Source organism: Elephas maximus, chromosome 17 (genome assembly GCF_024166365.1).
Source record: "Elephas maximus indicus isolate mEleMax1 chromosome 17, mEleMax1 primary haplotype, whole genome shotgun sequence".
In the NCBI taxonomy this organism is placed as follows: domain Eukaryota; kingdom Metazoa; phylum Chordata; class Mammalia; order Proboscidea; family Elephantidae; genus Elephas; species Elephas maximus.
Window position 1 is genome coordinate 28,161,749 of NC_064835.1, and position 19,277 is coordinate 28,181,025.

Sequence of the window (19,277 nt, forward strand, 5' to 3'; positions counted from 1 at the left end):
TCTAAGATTTGAAGATTAAGGGGAAGGTAAGTAGGCAAGATGAGTGGTATATCTGATTCTGAGTAGAGGACACAACATTTGCAAAGTCTTGGCATTTTGAGAGCTTGGTGCATTTGAGGAACTGAAAGAGGCCAGTACAGCATGAAGCATGTCTGTTTTTCACCATTGTATCACCAGTGGAAGGCATAGTGTATGGTATATCTTAGACATTTAGTAAATATTTGAGTAAATGAGTGAATAGAGGAGGAGGAGAGAGATTTGTCATGAGAACATAGAGGTAGATAGTGGCCAAATTGTGGGGGAGGGCCTTGTAAGCCACTTTAAGGATTTTGAGTTTTAATCTCAGGCCATTAGGGAGACCTTTGAGAGATTTTGGAGCCATGGCGACCCAGTGGTTAAGAGCTTGGTTACTAACCAAAAGGTTGACAGTTTGAATCCACCAGCCGCTCCTTGGAAACCCTATGGGGGCAGTTCTACTCTGTCCTATAGTGTTGCTATGAGTTGAAGTCAACTTGGTGGCAATGGGTTTGGTTTTGAGAGATTTTTAAGCAAGAACTGACATGATCATATATTTGGCTTTAAAAGATGTTTCTTGCTGCAGTTTTTTCTGTTGTTTTTCATAGGAAGAGGTTAAGAGTGGTGTAGGCTTTTATACTATGTATATGAGGAGGAAAGGATGGTCAGGGATGAAAATGTATTAGTAGATTTGGCAGTGGCAAATTGAGGGAGTTTCTATCTAGTGATTTTATTTTCTATATGAAGTGGGGGATGACATCAAGGACATCACACATGAAGAAAGCAAAGGGTCATTAAAAAGACAAGAAAGGAAGGACCAAAATGGATGTCAAAAGAGACTCTGAAACTTGCTGTTGAACCTAGAGTAGCTAAAGCGAATGGAAGAGTTGATGAAGTAAAAGAACTGAAGATTTCAAAGGGCATCTCTAGAAGACAAAGTATTATAATGACAATGTGCAAAGAGCTGGAGATGGAAAACCAAAAGGGAAGAACGCACTCGGTGTTTCTCAACCTGAAATAACTGAAGAAAAAATTCAAGCCTCGAGTTGCAATAGTGAAGGATTCTGTGGGGAAAATATTAGATGACGCAGGAAGCATCAAAAGAAGATGGAAGGAATACACAGAATCATTATACCAAAAAGAATTAGTCGATGTTCAATCATTTCAAGAGGTGGCATATGATCAGAAACCGATGCTACTGAAGGAAGAAGTCCAAGCTGCTCTGAAGGCATTGGTGAAAAACAAGGCTCCAGGAATTGATGGAATATCAATTGAGATGTTTCAACAAACAGATGCATTGCTGGAGGTGCTCACTCGTCTATGCCAAGAAATATGGAAGACAGCTACCTGGCCAACTGACTGGAAGAGATCCATATTTCTACATATTCCCAAGAAAGGTGATCCAATTGAATGTGGAAATTAGAGAACAATATCATTACTATCACACCCAAGCAAAATTTTGCTGAAGATCACTGAAAAATGGCTGTAGCAGTATATCAACAGGGAAATGCCAGAAATTCAGGCTGGTTTCAGAAGAGGATGTGGAATGAGGGATATCATTGCTGATGTCAGATGGATCCTGGCTGAAAGCAGAGAATACCGGAAGGATGTTTACCTGTGTTTTATTGACTATGCAAAGGTATTTGACTGTGTGAATCATAACAAACTATGGATAACATTGCGAAGAATGGGAATTCCAGAACACTTAATTGTGCTCATGAGGAACCTTTACATAGATCAAGAGGCGGTTGTTCGGAAAGAACAAGGGGATACTGATTGGTTTAAAGTTAGGAAAGCTGTGCATCAGGGTTGTATTCTTTCACCATACCTATTTAGTCTGTTTGCTGAACAAATAATACGAGAAGCTGGACTATATGAAGAAGAATGGGGCATCAGGATTGGAAGAAGACTCATTAACAACCTGCGTTATGCAGATGACACAACCATGCTTGCTGAAAGTGCAGAGGACCTGAAGCACTTACTGATGAAGATCAAAGACCACAGCCTTCAGTGTGGATTGCGCCTCAACGTAAAGAAAACAAAAATCCTCACAACTGGACCAATGAGCAACATCATGATAAACGGAGAAAAGATTGATGTTGTCAAGGATTTCATTTTACTTTGATCCACAATCAACAGCCATGGAAGCAGCAGTCAAGAAATCAAAAGACGCATTGCATTGGGTAAATCTGCTGCAAAGGACCTCTTTGAAGTGTTGAAGAGCAAAGATGTCACCCTGAAGACTAAAGTGCGCCTGACCCAAACCATGGTATTTTCAATCACGTTGTATGCGTGTGAAAGCTGGACAATGAATAAGGAAGACCGAAGAAGAGTTGACGCCTTTGAATTGTGGTGTTCGCAAAGAATATTGAATATACCATGGACTGCCAAGAGAACAAACAAATCTGTCTTAGAAGAAGTACAGCCAGAATGCTGCTTAGAGGCAAGGATAGCGAGACTGCATCTTACATACTTTGGACGTGTTGTCAGGAGAGATCAGTCCCTGGAGAAGGACATCATGCTTGGCAGAGTACAGGGTCAGCAGAAAAGAGGAAGACCCTCAACGAGGTGGATTGACACAGTGACTACAACAGTGAGCTCAAGCGTAACAAGGATTGTAAGGATGGCACAGGACCGGGCAGTGTTTAGTTCTGTTATGCATAGGGTCTCTATGAATCGGAGCCTACTCAACGGCACCTAACAACAACAGCAACTATAACACAGGGAAAAAATTGAATAATGCAGAAAGCATCAAAAGAAGATGGAAGGTACAGAGTAATTGTACCAGAAAGGATTGGTTGACATTGAACCATTTCAGGATGTAGCATGTGATCAAGAACCAATGGTACTGAAGGAAGAGGTCCAAGTTGCACTGAAGGCACTGGCCAAAAACCAGGCTTCAGGAATTAACGGAATACCAATCAAGATGTTTCAACAAATGGATGCAGTGCTAGAAGTGTTCACTTGTCTATGCCAAGAAATTTGGAAGACAGCTCTCTGGCCAATCGACTGGAAGAGATCCATATTTATGCCCATTCCAAAGAAAGATGATTATCGAATGTTATCATTGATACCACATGCAAGTAAAATTTTGTGAAAGATCATTCAGAAGTGGTTACAGCAGTACATCGACAGGGGACTGCCAGAAATTCAAGCTAGATTCGGGAAAGGATATAGAAAGAGTGATAATCATGGCTGATGTCAGATGGATCTTGGCTGAAAGCAGAGAATACCAGAAAGATGTTTACCTCTGTTTTATTGACTATGCAAAGGCATTCAACTGTGTGGATCATAATAAATTATGGATAACATTGGGAAGAATGGGAATCTCAGAACACTTAATTGTGCTCATGGGGAGCCTGTACATAGACCAACCTATACCTAGACCAAGAGGCAGTTGTTCAGACAGAACAGGGAGGTATTGTGTGGTTTAAAGTCATGAAATGTGTGCATCAGAGTTGTATCCTTTCACCATACTTATTCAGTCTGTATGCTGAGCAAATAATCAGAGAAGCTGGACTATATGAAGAAGAACACGGCATCAGAATTGGAAGAAGACTCATTAACAACGTGTGATGTGCAGTTGACACAACCTTGCTTGCTGGTAGCAAAGAAATCTTGAAGCATGTATTGACGAAAGTCAAAGAGTGCAGCCTTCAGTATGGATTACACCCCAACATAAAGAAAACAAAAATCCTCACAATTGGACCAATAAGCAGTCTTATGATAAATGAAGAAAAGATTGAAGTTGTCAAGAATTTCATTTTACTTGAATTCATAATGAACACCCAAGGAGGCAGCAGTCAGGAAATCAAACGATGTATTGCATTGGGTGAATCTGCTGCAAAAGACTTCTTGAAAGTGTTAAAAAGCAAAGATGTCACATTGAGGACTAAGGTGCGCCTGGCTCAGGCCATGGTATTTTCAATTGTCTCATATGCATGTCAAAGCTGGACAGTGAATAAGGAAGACTGAGGAAGAATTGACACCTTCGAATTATGGTGCTGGCAAAGAATATTGAATGTATCATGGACTGTCAGAAGAATGAGCAAATGTGTCTTGGAAGAAGTATAACCACAGTGCTCCTGAGAAGCAATGATTGCATAACTTCGTCTCGTGGATTTTGGACATATTATCAGGAGGGACCAGTCCGTGGAGAAGGACATCAGGCTTGGTAAAGTAGAGGGTCAGTGAAAAAGAGGAAGTACCCTTGATAGATTGACATAGTGGTTTCAACAGTGGGCTCAAGCATAACAGCGATGGTGAGGGTGGTGCAGGACTGGGCAGGATTTCATTCTGTTGTACAGAGGACCTCTATGAGTCAGAACTGACTCGATGGCACCTGACAAGAACATGAAATGGGGGATGGTGTCTCATATTAAGAGTAATGAGGTACTGGAGCATGGTCGGAAATTTGAAGAATGTAGAAGTTTGAATTAGTCATTATGAAGGAAGGAAAAGGAAATTGAGTAGAGAAACAGGATTGACTAGCAGTGTCAAGGGTACAGGTGAAAGTAGTAACCATGAAAATGTATATATATGTGTCTGCGTGCATATAAAAAACAGAACCATAAATATACCGATTGCTGTCAAGTCAATGCCGACTTGTAGTGACCCTATAGGACAGAGTAGAACTGCCCCATAGGGTTTCCAAGGAGCAGCCCATGGATTTGAACTGCCAACCTTTTGGTTAGCAGCTGAACTCTTGACTGCTATTCCACCAGGGCTCCAAACATGAATATATTGGCATATTTTCTATATAAAGATTATTCTTATTACAGCTTTTCCAGGAGAGCAGAGAATACTGGAAGTAGCAAATTCATAATCTTTGTTGCCATTATCATGAATTATTTTTATTTTAAAAATTTCTAGTCCTTAAACTTGGTCTGTCCCTGTCTTTATAGAACATTGTTCTGTTACCATGGATCATGCCATTAAAATTACGGCTTTACCATGATTCTCCACATTTGGAGCATACTTACATGTCTTACACTTTGTGTTACATAAATGTATTTAGATGTCGTGTTACTTCTTCAACATGATATTTGGGTTAATTAAAAAAGATATGTGCATAGAAGACTTGAAAGCATTTGTATTTATCTTTTTTTAGGGACAAGGAGGCCCCAGGTCACTTCAGGAGGGGTATCAGAATCTCCAAGTGGATTCTCTAAGCACATTCAATCCAATTTGGATTTCTCTCCATTAAATAGTGCTTCAAGGTGAGACCAATAAAGCCGAATACAGTATTCCCCCGTGAAAAATAATACACGTATGTATTTTCTTCTTAACGAATGTAATTTCCATCAGTGTGAAGATGATAGTGTGATATAAGAAAGGTCTGATGGATTTTACTTAAAACGTATTTTTGCCCTATCTTAATGCCTCAGTGAAGAAAATGTGAAGTACTCCAGCTCCCAGCCAGAACCACGGACAGGCCTTTCATTATGGGACACCAGTCCCTCATACATTGATAAACTGGTACAAGGGATCAGTTTTTCCCAGCCTACGTGTCCTGATCACATGCTTCTGAATAGTCAGTTACTTGGCACTCCAGGATCCTCGCAGGTAAAGGAATTTAATTTTTCAGATAAATAATGGAAGCCCTTTATTTTATATTGTTTTAAAGTCTTCAAAAAACTTGTAGAAATCATATATAAGAATCTTAATAGATCACAGAAAAGAATTTTCAGACTAAATACCTATGATAGGACTGCTTTTGGTCAGAATGGATTTCTTCATCTTTCTTTTATTTGACATGCAGAACCCTTGGCAGCGCTTGGTCAAAAGAATGACACGATTTTTTACCAAATTGGATGCAGACAAATCTTATCACTGCCTGAAAGAGACTTGTGAGAAGTTGGGCTATCAGTGGAAGAAGAGTTGTATGAATCAGGTATGTTTTATTTATTTTTATTATATCTTTTCCTGAAGACAAAGTTAAATATTTGAGTAAAGACTATCATTATCAGAATATTTTAAAAATACCAAAAACCAAAAACCAAACCCAGTGCCGTGGAGTCGATTCCGACTCTTGGCGACCTTATAGGACAGGGTGGAACTGCCCCATAGAGTTTCCAAGGAGCACCTGTTGGATTCGAACTGCTGGCCCTTTGGTTAGCAGCCATAGCACTTAACCACTTTGCCACCAGGGTTTCCTTTAAAAATACAAGGGTAAGTATTTTTACGTTAAGTATATTTACGAGGGTAAGTAAATATTACTACTAGGGTTCTAGTTCATATATGCATGGGTTATTCTAAATAAAATGTGTTTAAACATGTGTCTTGGTTATCTAGTGTTCTTTGTCTCTTCAGCTTCTGCTTCCTGGTTTCTTGGCCTCTGGGCTTCTCGGGCTTCACACCTGCATCTGCCCTGCTGGGGCAAGTGTTCAAAGCTCAGTAGCTCCACCGATAAGTGCCCGGAGGCACCCCACTTCTCCAGGAAGCCTTCTGCGCATAGGCACTCAGCTCTTTTGCTCTGTGGGTCGGCTCCAGTGCTGTCTCGCATTTGTCTCCTGGGTTTGCTGCTGTTGGTTGTCTGCTGTTGCCACTTCTCTGCTGCTGCAGGTTCTCTGCTGTGCTGGTCCTCTGCTGCTGTCAAACTCTATCCATTCAGTTTCAAAACTGCTTCCACATTTTAGGTATCTGTTAGAGTAGCACCCCACTCTCCCGGTACCAAATTCTGTCTTAGTTATCTAGTGCTGCTGTAACAGAAATACCACAAGTGGATGGCTTTAGCAAAGAGAAATTTATTGTCTCACAGTCTAGTAGGTTACAAGTCCAAATTCAGGGCATCAGCTCCAGGAGAAGCCTTTCTCTCTCTGTTGACTCTGGAGAAAGGTCCTTGTCCTCAATCTTCCTTTGGTTAAGGAGCTTCTTAGGTGCAGGGACCCCATATCCAAAGAATGCGATCTGCTCCTGGGGCTGCTTTCTTGGTGGTATGAGGTCCCCAACTCTCTGTTTGCTTCCCTTTCATCTCTTGAGAGATAAAAGGTGGTGCAGGCCACACCCCAAGGAAACTCCTTTTACCTTGGATTAGGGAGGTGACCTGAGTGAGGGTGGTGTTACAATCCCACCCTAATCCTCTCTACGTAAAATTACAATCACAAAATGAAGGACAACCATACAATATGGAGAATCATGGCCTAACCAAGTTGATAACACACACTTTTTGGGGGACATAACTCAATCCATGACAACATGTCTCTGTGATCAATGGATAACTGTAGACAAGTTCTGTTAGTAATATACTTGTCTTAGTCTTGTTACGGTGCCTTCAACAACAACAAAAATAAGGATACTTTTTGTGCCATGGGAAAAAACAATTTTGAGGTCAGGGCTTATACCAGATCTTTAACAAAAGTCAAGTGGACATCTTCCCAAATCATTGAAGCTTTTTAACGAGTTTATGGGAATGCTACCTGTCTTACTTACCTAGTGCTATTATAACAGAAATGCCAAAGTGGATGGCTTTAACAAAGATAAATTTATTCTCTCACAGTCTAAGAGGCTAGAAGTCCAAATTCAGGGTGCCAGCTCCAGGGGAAGGCTTTCTCGCTCTGTCGGCTCTGGAGGAAGGTCCTTGTCATCAACCTTCCTCTGGTCTAGAAGTTTCTCAGTGCAGGGGCCCTGGATCCAAAGGCTATGCTCCCTTCCTCCCTTCTTCATTCTTAGTGGTAGGAGGGCCCTCTTCTTTCTGTGTGATTCTCTTTTTTATATCTCAAAAGAGATTCGCTAAAGATACAACCTGATCCTGTAGATTGAATCCTGCCTCCTTAACATAACTGCCTGTTGTCCTGCCTCATTAACATCATAGAGGTTAGGATTTACAACACATAGTTTAATCACATCGGATCACAAAATGGTGGACAACCACACAATACTGGGAACCATGGCCTAGCCAAGTTGACACACATTTTTACAGGACACAGTTTAATCCGTAACACTGCCCCACATGAAACAACAGTTTTTAGATGGATCAAGGGTTTTAAGGAAGGTCGAAAAGACCTCAAAGAATAACCCAAAAGAGAGAAGACGGCTCATAAGGTTATGATGACTGTTTTTTGGGATCCTAAGGGGAAATCTTGATAGGCTTTCTTGAAGGACACAGGACAATCATGGGCACTTACTATGAAGAAGTCTTAAGAAAACTGAAAACTGCACTGGTGAGAAAAAGGCCAGGAAAGTTGTGCTGAGGAATTTTTTTCCATTATGACAATGCACGTGCTCATTCTTCAAGGTTAGCAAGGGCGATCCTAGGAGAATTTCATTGTGAAACCTTACCCCATCCACCCTGTAGCCCTGATATTGCCCCTTCAGACTTCTTTTTGTTCTCAAAGAACATTTAAAGGAATACAATTTGAGTCTCTTGAGGATGCCCAATCTGCCATTTTGATATGGTGTAAATCAGTGCAGAATTCTTTGGCGAAGGGTTAGAGAGATGGAAATACCGCCTTCAGAATTGTATAGACCTTGATGGAGGATATGTTGAGAAATAGTAGCTTCAAATTTTGATATTTTTGTTTAAAAAAGCTGTGATTTTATAGCAATAATTTTTCTTGTGTTTTAGGTGAAAGTTTACGGCTTAATTTCTTATTCAAAAGTTTATATACATATTGTTTGGTGACATTAATTGCAATCCCCACAATGTGCTGGCACTCTCCCCCTTTCCACCCTGGGTTCTCTGTGTCCATTGTCTAGTTCCTGTCCCTTCTTGCCTTTTCATCCACTTTTGGACAGGAGCTTTGCATTTGGTCTTGTATATTTGATTGGACTAGGAAGCATATCCTCGTGTGCATTACTTTTTGTTATATATGCCTGTCTAATCTTTGTCTGAAAAATGAGCTTCGGGAATAGTTTCAGTTCTGGGTTCTGGGGGTTCCTCCAGTCTCTGTCAGAACAGTAAGTCTGGTGTTCTTTTGTGAATTTGAATTCTGTTCTACATTTTTCTCCCACTCTTTCTGGAACTCTGTTGTGATCCCTGTCAGGGTGGTTGTTCGTAGTAACTGGATATCATCTAGTTCTTCTGGTTTCAGGCTGGTGGAATCTCTGGTACGTGTGGTCTTTTAGTCCTTTGGGCTAATATTTTCCTTGTGCCTTTGGTTTTCTTCATTCTCCTTTGCTCCAGGTGGGATGGGACCAATAGATGTGTCTTAGATGGCCACTTGCCAGCTTTTAAGACCCCAGATACCTCTCACCAAAGTGGACTGTAGAACATTATGAACTATGTTATGCCAGTTGACCTGGATATCCCCCGAGACTATGATCCTGAGGCCCCAGCCCCAACTACTTGGTCCCTCAAAGAGTTTGGATGTGTCTAGGAAACTTCTTAGATTTTGCTCTGATCCAGTTGTGTTGAGTTCCTTGATAATGTGTGTTGTCCTTCCCTTCACCAAAGTTAACACTTATCTACTATCTAGTTAGTGATTTCTCCTCCCTCCCCTTCCCCACCCTTGTAACCCTCAAAGAATGCTTTTTTCTGTGTGTAAGCCTTTTCTTGAATTCTTATAATAGTGGTCTCATGCAATATTTGTCCTTTTGTGACTGGCTTATTTTACTTAGCATAATGCCCTCCAGATTCATCCATGTTGTGAGGTGTTTCAGGGATTCATCATTGTTCTTTTTCATTGCATAGTATTCAGTTGTGTGTATGTATCATAATTTGTTTATCCATTCATCTGTTGATGGGCACTTAGGTTGTTTCCTTCTTTTTGCTTTTGTGAATAGTGCTGCAGTGAACATGGGTGTGCGTATGTCTATTCATGTGATGGCTCTTGTTTTGCTTGGATATATTTTTAGGAGTGGGATTGCTGGATCGTATGGTAGTTCTATTTCTGTTTTTTTTAAGAAAGTGCCATATCGTTTTCCAGAGCAGTTATATCATTTTACATTCCCACAAGCAGTGCGTGAGAGTTCCAATCTGCTGCAACCTCTCCAACATTTGTTATTTTGTATTTTTTGGGTTAGTGCTAGTATTGTCAATGTGAGATGGTAGTAGCAATACTTTTTTTTTTCTTAAACTAGCAAAGCATTTTTTAAATTGTGCTTTAGAGGAAGGTTTACAGAGCAAATTAGTTTCTCATTAAACAATTAATACACCTATTGTTTTGTGACATTGGTTGCCAACCCCATGACATGTCAACACTTTCCCCTTCTCAACCTTGGGCTCCCCATTATTAGCTTTCCTGTCCCCTCCTGCCTTCTTGTCCTTGCCCCTGGGCTGGTGTGCCCATTTAGTCTTGTTTTGTTTTATGGGCCTATCTAATCTTTGGCTGAACGGTGAGCCTCAGGAATGACTTCAGCACTGAATTAAAAGGGTCTTCTGGAGCCATACTGTCAGGGTTTGTCCAGTTTCTGTCAGACCAGTAAGTCTGGTCTTTTTTCTTTTTCTTTTTTTGTGAATTAGGATTTTGTTCTACATTTTTCTCCAGGTCTGTCCAGGACCCCCTATTGTGATCCCTGTCAGAGCAGTCAATGGTGGTGCCTGGCACCATCTAGTTGTGCTGGACTCCGTCTGGTGGAGGCTGTGGTAGTTGTGGGGTAGCAGTACTTTTGATTTATGCTCGTATAAAGTAATTAATTTAATTTGTAAAAGAATCTATTGAAATTTAAGGAATTTAAGTAAAGTGTTCTTTACCACAAGAATATTTCTGAAAAGACCTCTCTAAGGTTATTTTGAAAACTATATCTGCTTAAATTGAGACCATAGCAATTGACTCCTGTCTATCAAAAATGAGTACACTAGCAATTTCACACTTCCTCCCATCTCGCCTGCTCCCTCATTCTAGTGTTCATTGTGTTACTATAGCATATTTATAACATTGCCATTCTAACCTGTCTTTAGATTTTTCAAAAATGTTTATGTCATGAAAGACAAGTAAGAGGGGGATATTCTCTATTAAAGGAGAACAAAAGAGGCCTGATAAGTAAATGCAGTGCATGATCTTTAACTAGAACATGGATTTTAAAAACTATAAAGGACATTACTGGGGAAATTTGAATATGAACTATATATTAGGTAATGTTTTTGTGTCAGTGTGAAATACCTTGGGTGTGATGATAATATTGTGGTAAATAGGAGAATGTCCTGTTTGTAGTAGAAACAAGCTGAAGTCAAGTGTCATCATAGCTTAGTTAAAACTGTAACTTAGTTTAAAAGCTATAAAAACAGACAAGGAAAAGGCACATATCTAGATTAAAAAAAATAGATAAGGCAAATGTGGCAGAATGTTAATAATCGGAAGGGTATATGGCTATTAATTTTACTGTTTTTCTGGAGATTTATAAGTTTTCAAAATAAAAAGTTAGGGGAAATTGTTACTATGAAGAAATCTACCCACCAGCCGGATTTTCCTGTCATTCGTATAGATGATTCACTTACTTTTTTCCACTGAGGTAAAATTTACATAACATTAAGTTTACCACTAACTGTTAGTAGGCAAAGTAAAGACACAGGGAGTCCTGGCGGTGCAAGTGTTAAGTGAAAGGTTGACAGTTCAAACCCCACCCAGAGGCTTTGTGGGAGAAAGACCTGGTGATCTGCACCTGTAAAGATTATAGCCTAGGAAACCAGTTCCGCTCTGTCACATGGGATAACTATGAATCAGAATCAACTTGATGGCACCTAACAACCCAGTAAAGACAAGCCTTTTGGGCTGGTCTTCCAGGGAGCCACCAGACAGATCATCTTAGGAAAATATGTGAATGAGGTCCATTCTGCCCCCTCCTATACTTGTGCCTGGAATATGGGCTGGTAAGGCTGGGGAGCAAGGGATGGGAATAGGGTAAGCTGAAACGCCATAAAGCTCATGCCTCTTTCTGAATTTTAGCTGTTTTCTTGAATAAGTGTTCCTTGAGTTTCTGCAAGCTTTTAGTCATTTTTCAAGGTTTTGAAAAAGTTTATTGTGACTTTTTTTCCTGGTTTTTATGGAGGGGCCGACTTTTGGAGTTTCTTATCCACCATTTTTGCTGACATCCCTCTTTGATTCACGTTCCTTTCCGCCTAAATTTTTGAAGAATTTTGTCTTTGAACTTTTAGAGGTTAATTTAGCTGTGTTGAGTATCTTGTATTAAATTTACCCAGAACATAGTGTATTCTTCCACACTGTTGCACAGTCGTGGGCGATGGCTTTAAGATGGCCTCACTGACTTGTTTGGAGTCTTGGTGCTGGCTGTTGGCTGGGCCTTTCTCTCCCCACTGTCACTCATCTAGCCAGAGCTTCTTTACAGGCCACAGGAACATTCTAAAAGAGTGAGAGTGGGAGCTGCAAGGCCTCTTAAGATTTTCGCCACCTCCTGACTACCGCTGCAGCTTGTCAGCCACAATTCTAGCCTCCTTTTCCCTTCTTGTCTTTTATAGACTTGTTTTCCCTCTCATTCTGTTTTTTTCCTCCTCGATTGTTTCTTTTTGCAGTTGCAATTTGTAAAATACTAAATTTCGTTTGTTACTGGGACTCCACATGAACTCAGTGTCTGGGAGGGGAGCTGCACCCTGTTTCTAGCGTGGTCTGTATTGGACACCCACAGCCGTGGGAAGGAGGCACCCTGGAGGGAGTGAGATTCTCACCACTACTCCTGTTGGGACAGAGCCCCACACACTTCTATCCCAGAAGTATCACTGGCCTGAGACTATAGCTTTTGTTAGGAGCATTCCTTACTCACACATCTGGCCTAACTTTCTCTTTACTGCCTTAGGTTACTGTGTCAACAACTGATAGGAGAAATAATAAACTAATTTTCAAAGTGAACTTGGTGGAAATGGATGAGAAGATATTGGTAGACTTCAGACTTTCTAAGGTGGGTAGAACAGCAACTGTTTTTTTTTAAAAGCATTTTTTGCTATTGTTAAAAAAGTATAAAAACTTAGAAACTTAAAAATTATAAAAGAGTATAATTAAGAAAATTAGAATCGAGCTTGATCTTGTCTCCCAGGAATAACACATTTATTTTTGATGTATCCCATTATATTATTCTGTCTGTGGAAATACTTACGTATGGAGATTTTTAAAAAACGGTATTATATTTATAATCATACGGCATTTATAAATATACGATAACTTGCTTTTTTCATTTAATGTTATGAACATTTTTTCTCATCATCATTCTTCAAAACATGAAGGAAAATAAAAATAATCCTAAATTATAGTGCCCAGTAGTAATCACCCATTACAGTTTGAAGCACTCCAGTCTTTTTCTTAATGCATTAATATACGATACCTTTTTTAAAAAAAATTAGGATTTGTCAAAAATGTTTGCACATTATAACTTAATGAACCTTTTATCTATTACAAATCTGTGGTTTGTTATACATAGATTTGTGTCTATGTTTCTGATTATTTCCTTAGAAATTATTGGTTCTGAAGTTACAGTTTTAAAGCCCTTATATGTAAGACCAAAATAGCATTTTCTCTATTTCCTAAGAGTTCTCCCATGGCTCCAAAGAAGTTTGGAGGAGTAGGGCACACTTTTAAACTGGCAATCTACTGCAGTACTGTTGTACAGATGCTTGCTATGGAATTCAGTTATTAAGATCCCAGTGTAATGAAATCCTTCTTGTCACTGAGTCTGCTGGCTTTGTTGCCACAGTGTTATGGCAAGACTTTAGTGTAGTTGTATAGCGTATTTTTTTATTTACAAACCCCTACTGCCTATAGAAAACAATTACTTAGGGCCAGAGATACTAACGCCAGAAATGGACAGGATGCTGTCTCTTTTTTCTGCTCTCTGAGCTCAGTGTGGTAGGAGCGGTGATTAGCATGATACCTGGTCAGAGTTATGTATGTAGCCGCTTCTTCAACCAGGATTTTTGTTCTTCACAAGAGAGCCCGAAGGGAAGTGTTACTGGACATAATCTAGGGATGTTTGTCTTCACTTAAACCACTGAAGTTTGATTTTATAGTGTAGTCTTTTTTTTTTGACATTATTTTTGGATATTACTTCTCATATAGGGTGATGGACTGGAGTTCAAGAGACACTTTCTGAAGATTAAAGGGAAGCTGAGTGATGTTGTGAGCAGCCAGAAGGTTTGGCTTCCTGCCACATGATAGATCTGTTGGCTCTGGGGTTCCTGGTGAATATAGTGCTGCTATGTTGACTTTATTCTTCCTAGAGAAGATTACCCTGTTCTGCGCACTGCAAATCTAAAACGGTAGTTCCTGAAGAGATCTCTTCCTCCTGCTATCCACACATCTTCCACTTCTTTTTGTATGTTCTGTATACAGATAATACCTATGTCATAATCGTAAATAAAGCTTTGGGGAAGGGACAGGTAGAATTCCTTGGCTATTTCTTCAGCAGTGTTTACTGGCCAAATTTGAGACCCGCCTGGTGGAAACCAAGTTTTGCGAGTACGTGAGTTTACAAGGTTTCACACCACCGTCATGAAAGAAGATGACCTTGTCCTATTTTTACCAAAACATTTAGTTTCATCCAAAAAGTATGTATTTCCTCCACGCTGATCGTTAACTTTAAGGGTGAATTAGTAAAAACACAATCCTAATGATTTTGGAAATAGACTTATCAGTTTGTGGAGTGAGGCCAGCTTCAAAAAATGTATCCCCCAAATTTGTACTTATATTTTAAAAAGTGCTTGTCTAGGCATGTAAACCTGTTTCTGAACTGTAACTACTAATTAAAACTGCAAGAAGGTGTGTTTTTCCTGGTGAATTTGATAATATATAGTATCCTGGTTGGTCTTTCACATATAAGTTGAGCATAAACTTTAGTGCCTAACTAACTGTACTCTAAAAATTACTGTTGCACGTCTTAAATAATTTTCTATATTATTTTCTACCATCACAGCTATATTTTAATTCTCTACTATAGAAATAAATTCTATTTTGAACACAAATACATAAGAATTCTGAATTCATTGATGAGCAGGTGGTCCCCCAGTGCCTCTGGCAGGCCCCCTGCACTGCCGTGGTCCGGCCTGCTTATGGCATGCCATCACCTGTCCCTTCGCAGCAGCCGCCTCTGGGCCTCTTGCTCTCAGCTGGGGTTTCTGCTGCAGCCTCGCTCCCTAGTGGTCTTGTCTGCTTCTGGTGCTGTCGCAGCCCTAAGTGTGCTACCTTGGCCCACTCCCCAAGGTGCCGGCCCTCCCCTGAATGATCAAACTCTCAGCCCGGGAAGCTCCAGTGAGTCTCCAGCTTCCTAAGCTTTCACTGGCCTCACCACAGGCCTCCTGAGGCTTAGTTAGCATCGGCCCCCAGGGGATCCCTCTTAGTTGGCCTCAGTTGTGGTCCTACTCTCAGAACCAAGACCAAAGGCCAAATTGTTCTATGCAAAAGGTTCCATACCCCACAGCCAGTAAACTCTCAAATGTGGGAGAAATTTGTCCTTTAGAGTTGTCTCCTGTGCTGGGAAGTGGATTCCTATGCATAGTGACCCTGTTGGACAGAATAGAACTGCCCCATGGGGTTTCCAAGGCTGTAAATCTTTTTCAGGGGCAGACTGCCAAATCTTTCTCCCACGGAGCGTTGGTGGGTTCCAGCCGCAGACCTTTCAGCTAGCAGCCAAATGCCACCAGGGCTCCTTTGAATATGTAATAGGTATCTCAGACTTCTCTGAACAAAAACAATGTTTGATTTCTGCCCTTCAACCTGTTCCTCTCCTAGTTTCCCCAATTCAGTAAATAATATTTCAACTCCCTGGTTCCTTAAGCTGTAAATCATCCTTGATACCTTTCCACCTTACATTAATACATTCATTCCAGTAAATCCTGTGAGCTCAACATTCAAAATACATCCCACTTTTCGCTTTTACTACCATCACCAGGTAGAGGTTCTATTATCTCTCTTTTAGATGACTGCAATAGCCTCTCAGTTGGTGTTCCCCCTTTGTCTTGTCCCTCGACAGTTTACTTTCCAAAGACTCAGCCAGAATGATCCTTCTAAAATGTAAGTCAGGTATCCCTTCCCTGCTGTCATCTCTCATGGCTTTTCATCACACATAAAACAAAATTTAAAATTCTTGCCATGCAGAACACAATTTCAAATGGACTCCAGACTTTCTGGAGCTATAGAAGCTGGCTGAAGCCCCTAAAACCAGCGCCCTGAGATAATCTTTAAACCTTAAACCAAAAATATCTCCCAAAGTCTTCTTATAACCAAACAGTAGTTTTGCTATTTTTAACTAGGAAAAATTGTCTGCCTTGAGCATGATAGAAACCCTAGTGGCATAGTGGTTAAGTGCTACGGCTGCTAACCAAAGAATCAGCAGTTCGAATCTGCCAGGCGCTCCTTGGAAACTCTATGGGGCGGTTCTACAGGGTCACTATGCATAGGAATCCACTTCCCACATCGTAATAAATGGAGAAAAGATTGAAGTTGTCAAGGATTTCACTTTACTTGGATCCACAACCAACATCCATGGAAGCAGCAGTCAAGAAATCAAAAGACACATTGCTTTGAGCAAATCTGCTGCAAAGGACCTCTTTAAAGTGTTGAAAAGGAAAGATACCACCTTGAAGAGTAAAGTGCGCCTGACCCAAACCATGGTATTTTCATTTGCACCATATGCATGCAAAACCTGGACAACGAATAAGGAAGACCGAAGAATTGACGCCTTTGAATTGTGGTGTTGGTGAAGAATATTGAATATACCATGGACTGCCAAAAGAAGGAACAAATCTGTCCTGAAGAAGTACAACCAGAATGCTTCTGAGAAGCGAGGATGGTGAGACTGTATCTTACATACTTGGGACATATTGTCAGGAAGGATCATTCCCTGGAGAAGGACATCACTCTTGGTAAAGTACATGGTCTGTGGAAAAGAGGAAGACCCTCACTGAGGTGGATTGACACAGTAGGTGCAACAATGGGCTCAAATATAACAACAATTGTGAGCATGGGCAGGACTGGGCAGTGTTTCATTCTGTGGTACATAGGGTTGCTATGAGTCGGAACTGACTCAATGGCACCTAACAACAACAACAGGTCAGGTTATAAATTTTTGGCAGGGAGCCAGCTCAAATGATAAGGTGTTCTCCATTATTGCTATGATTGGATTATTTTTACCATTTAGCTTTTTTTTTCCCCTACCATTTTTCTGTTTGGTCCAACTAATTGTTCTTCCTTTTTTAGGTTAATTAAATAATTTTTTTTTTAATAACTTTTATTAAGCTTCAAGTGAACGTTTACAAATCCAATCAGTCTGTCACATATAAGTTTACATACATCTCACTCCCTACTCCCACTTGCTCTCCCCCTCTTGAGTCAGCCCTTTCAGTCTCTCCTTTCTTGACAATTTTGCCTGCATCCCTCTCTCTCTATCCTCCCATCCCCCCTCCAGACAAGAGTTGCCAACACAATCTCAAGTGTCCACCTGATATAATTAGCTCACTCTTCATCAGCGTCTCTCCCCCACCCGCTGACCAGTCCCTTTCATTTCTGATGAGTTGTCTTCGGGGATGGTTCCTGTCCTGTGTCAACTGAAGGTCTGGGGAGCATGGCCGCCGGGATTCCTCCAGTCTCAGTCAGACCATTAAGTTTGGTCTTTTTATGAGAATTTGGGGTCTGTATCCCACTGATCTCCTGCTCCCTCAGGGGTCCTCTGCTGTGCTCCCTGTCAGGGCAGTCATCGATTGTGGCCAGGCACCAACTAGTTCTTCTGGTCTCAGGATGATGTAGGTCTCTGGTTCATGTGGCCCTTTCTGTCTCTTGGGCTCTTAGTTGTCGTGTGGCCTTGGTGTTCTTCATTTTCCTTTGCTCCAGGTGGGTTGAGACCAATTGCTGCATCTTAGATGGCCGCTTGTTAGCAGCAAATAATTTTTTAATATTTCATTTTAATTTCTCTATTGGTTTTTGAGCTATACTTCTCTGTTCTTTTAAAAATTTATTTTTCTGTATTACTATATACTATCACAGCTGAGTTAAAGTTAATATTGTGCTACTTCACTTGAAATGTAAGAACCTTTCAACAGTATAGCTCTAGTTACCTCACCTGTTCTTTGTGCTATTACTGTGATATATATCTACAGAAATTAAATATATTTTTAGCTTTAAGCAGGCCATGATTTTAATATTAAGAGAAGACAAGAAATAGTGTGGATAATGTTATATTTACCCACATATTTTCTGTATCTGGTGCTCTCCATTCCTTCCTGTAGATTAGAATTTCCACTCAGTATCATTTCCTTTGGAAACCCTGGTGGTGTAGTGGTTAACTGCTACAGCTGCTAACCAAAGGGTCGGCAGTTCGGATCCGCCAGGCACTCCTTGGAAACTCTATGGGGCAGTTCTACTCTGTCCTATAGGGTCACTATGAGTCGGAATCGACTCGACGGCACTGGGTTTTTTTTTTTTTTTTTTTAAGCCCTCTGTGACTCCCTTCTCTACAGGATTACTCCCCTAATTTTACAGCTCTTTTCTAGGCCCAGTCTGTGTCACCTGAAACTTCAAACCAGTGAGTGTCTTTTTGCTTCCCTAGAGTGCTGGATTGGGAAGTACCCTCAATAAAGCCACCAACGTGCAGATCACACCCAGGGCAGCTGCTGTCTTTTGAGGGGTGGCTTCTATGTTTTTGAGGTTTTTGTTAAAGTAGTTTTTTTTTCTCATATTTTGTCCAGAGTTTATAATTGTTATTGGCAAGAGGGTTAGTTCAAACTACTCCACCATTAATTGAATCTAGAATCTCCCTACCCTTAAATTTTAACAACATATCTGAACCTATGTTTTCTCCTCAGTTCTTATAGCCAATAGATACTTATCCTCTCTTCTCCAAAAAAAAAAAAGAAAGAAAGAAAGAAAGAAAAAGGCGTCAAGAATGTTAGCAGGCTTCCATTTCTCTTCTAGCCCTTCTGTAAACCATACCTCAAGTTGAAAATTCATCTGGGTTTTTAGTTCCAGGTTTCTTGCCTTTTTTTTTTGAATGCCTGTTTATTTAGGAATAGACATATTGTTAAAAGTAACTTTCCTTCGTAAATTTGAAGGTAGGTTCCATTGTCTTCCAGCCTACAATATTTGGAGAAATATTCAATATTGCCAGTGAGGAGTCTCTTACCAATATGTTTTTGCTTTTTTTTTTTGGGGGGGGGGGTCATAATGTATATATATTTTAATTATTTAAAAGAATTTACATACAGTAAAATTACTTTTTTCTTAGTATAGACTTGTAAGAGTTAGAGATAAAACCAAAAGCCTTATCCTTAAAAGAAAAAAATTGACAAATGGGACTTCTGAAAAAGACACTGTTAGGGCCACCCATCTGATATCAGGAGCCTTCAGATGGAGGCATGTGGGAGCCATGACTAAAAGGAGATGAACTTG

At 40.3% G+C, this 19,277-nt stretch overlaps 1 protein-coding gene across 2 annotated transcripts in view; it reads left to right on the forward strand.

The window, feature by feature from the left end:
- Positions 1–14,763, forward strand: part of CHEK1 (checkpoint kinase 1) — a 30,290-nt gene extending 15,527 nt beyond the window's left edge. For both annotated transcript variants that reach the window (XM_049857334.1, XM_049857335.1), the window contains exons 9-13: positions 5,126–5,234; positions 5,403–5,580; positions 5,777–5,908; positions 12,706–12,807; positions 13,959–14,763. In XM_049857334.1, coding sequence (XP_049713291.1) covers positions 5,126–5,234; positions 5,403–5,580; positions 5,777–5,908; positions 12,706–12,807; positions 13,959–14,054 — 617 coding nt within the window. In that variant the 3' untranslated portion in view covers positions 14,055–14,763. The remainder of the gene's footprint in view (positions 1–5,125; positions 5,235–5,402; positions 5,581–5,776; positions 5,909–12,705; positions 12,808–13,958) is intronic.
- Positions 14,764–19,277: the final 4,514 nt, after the last annotated feature.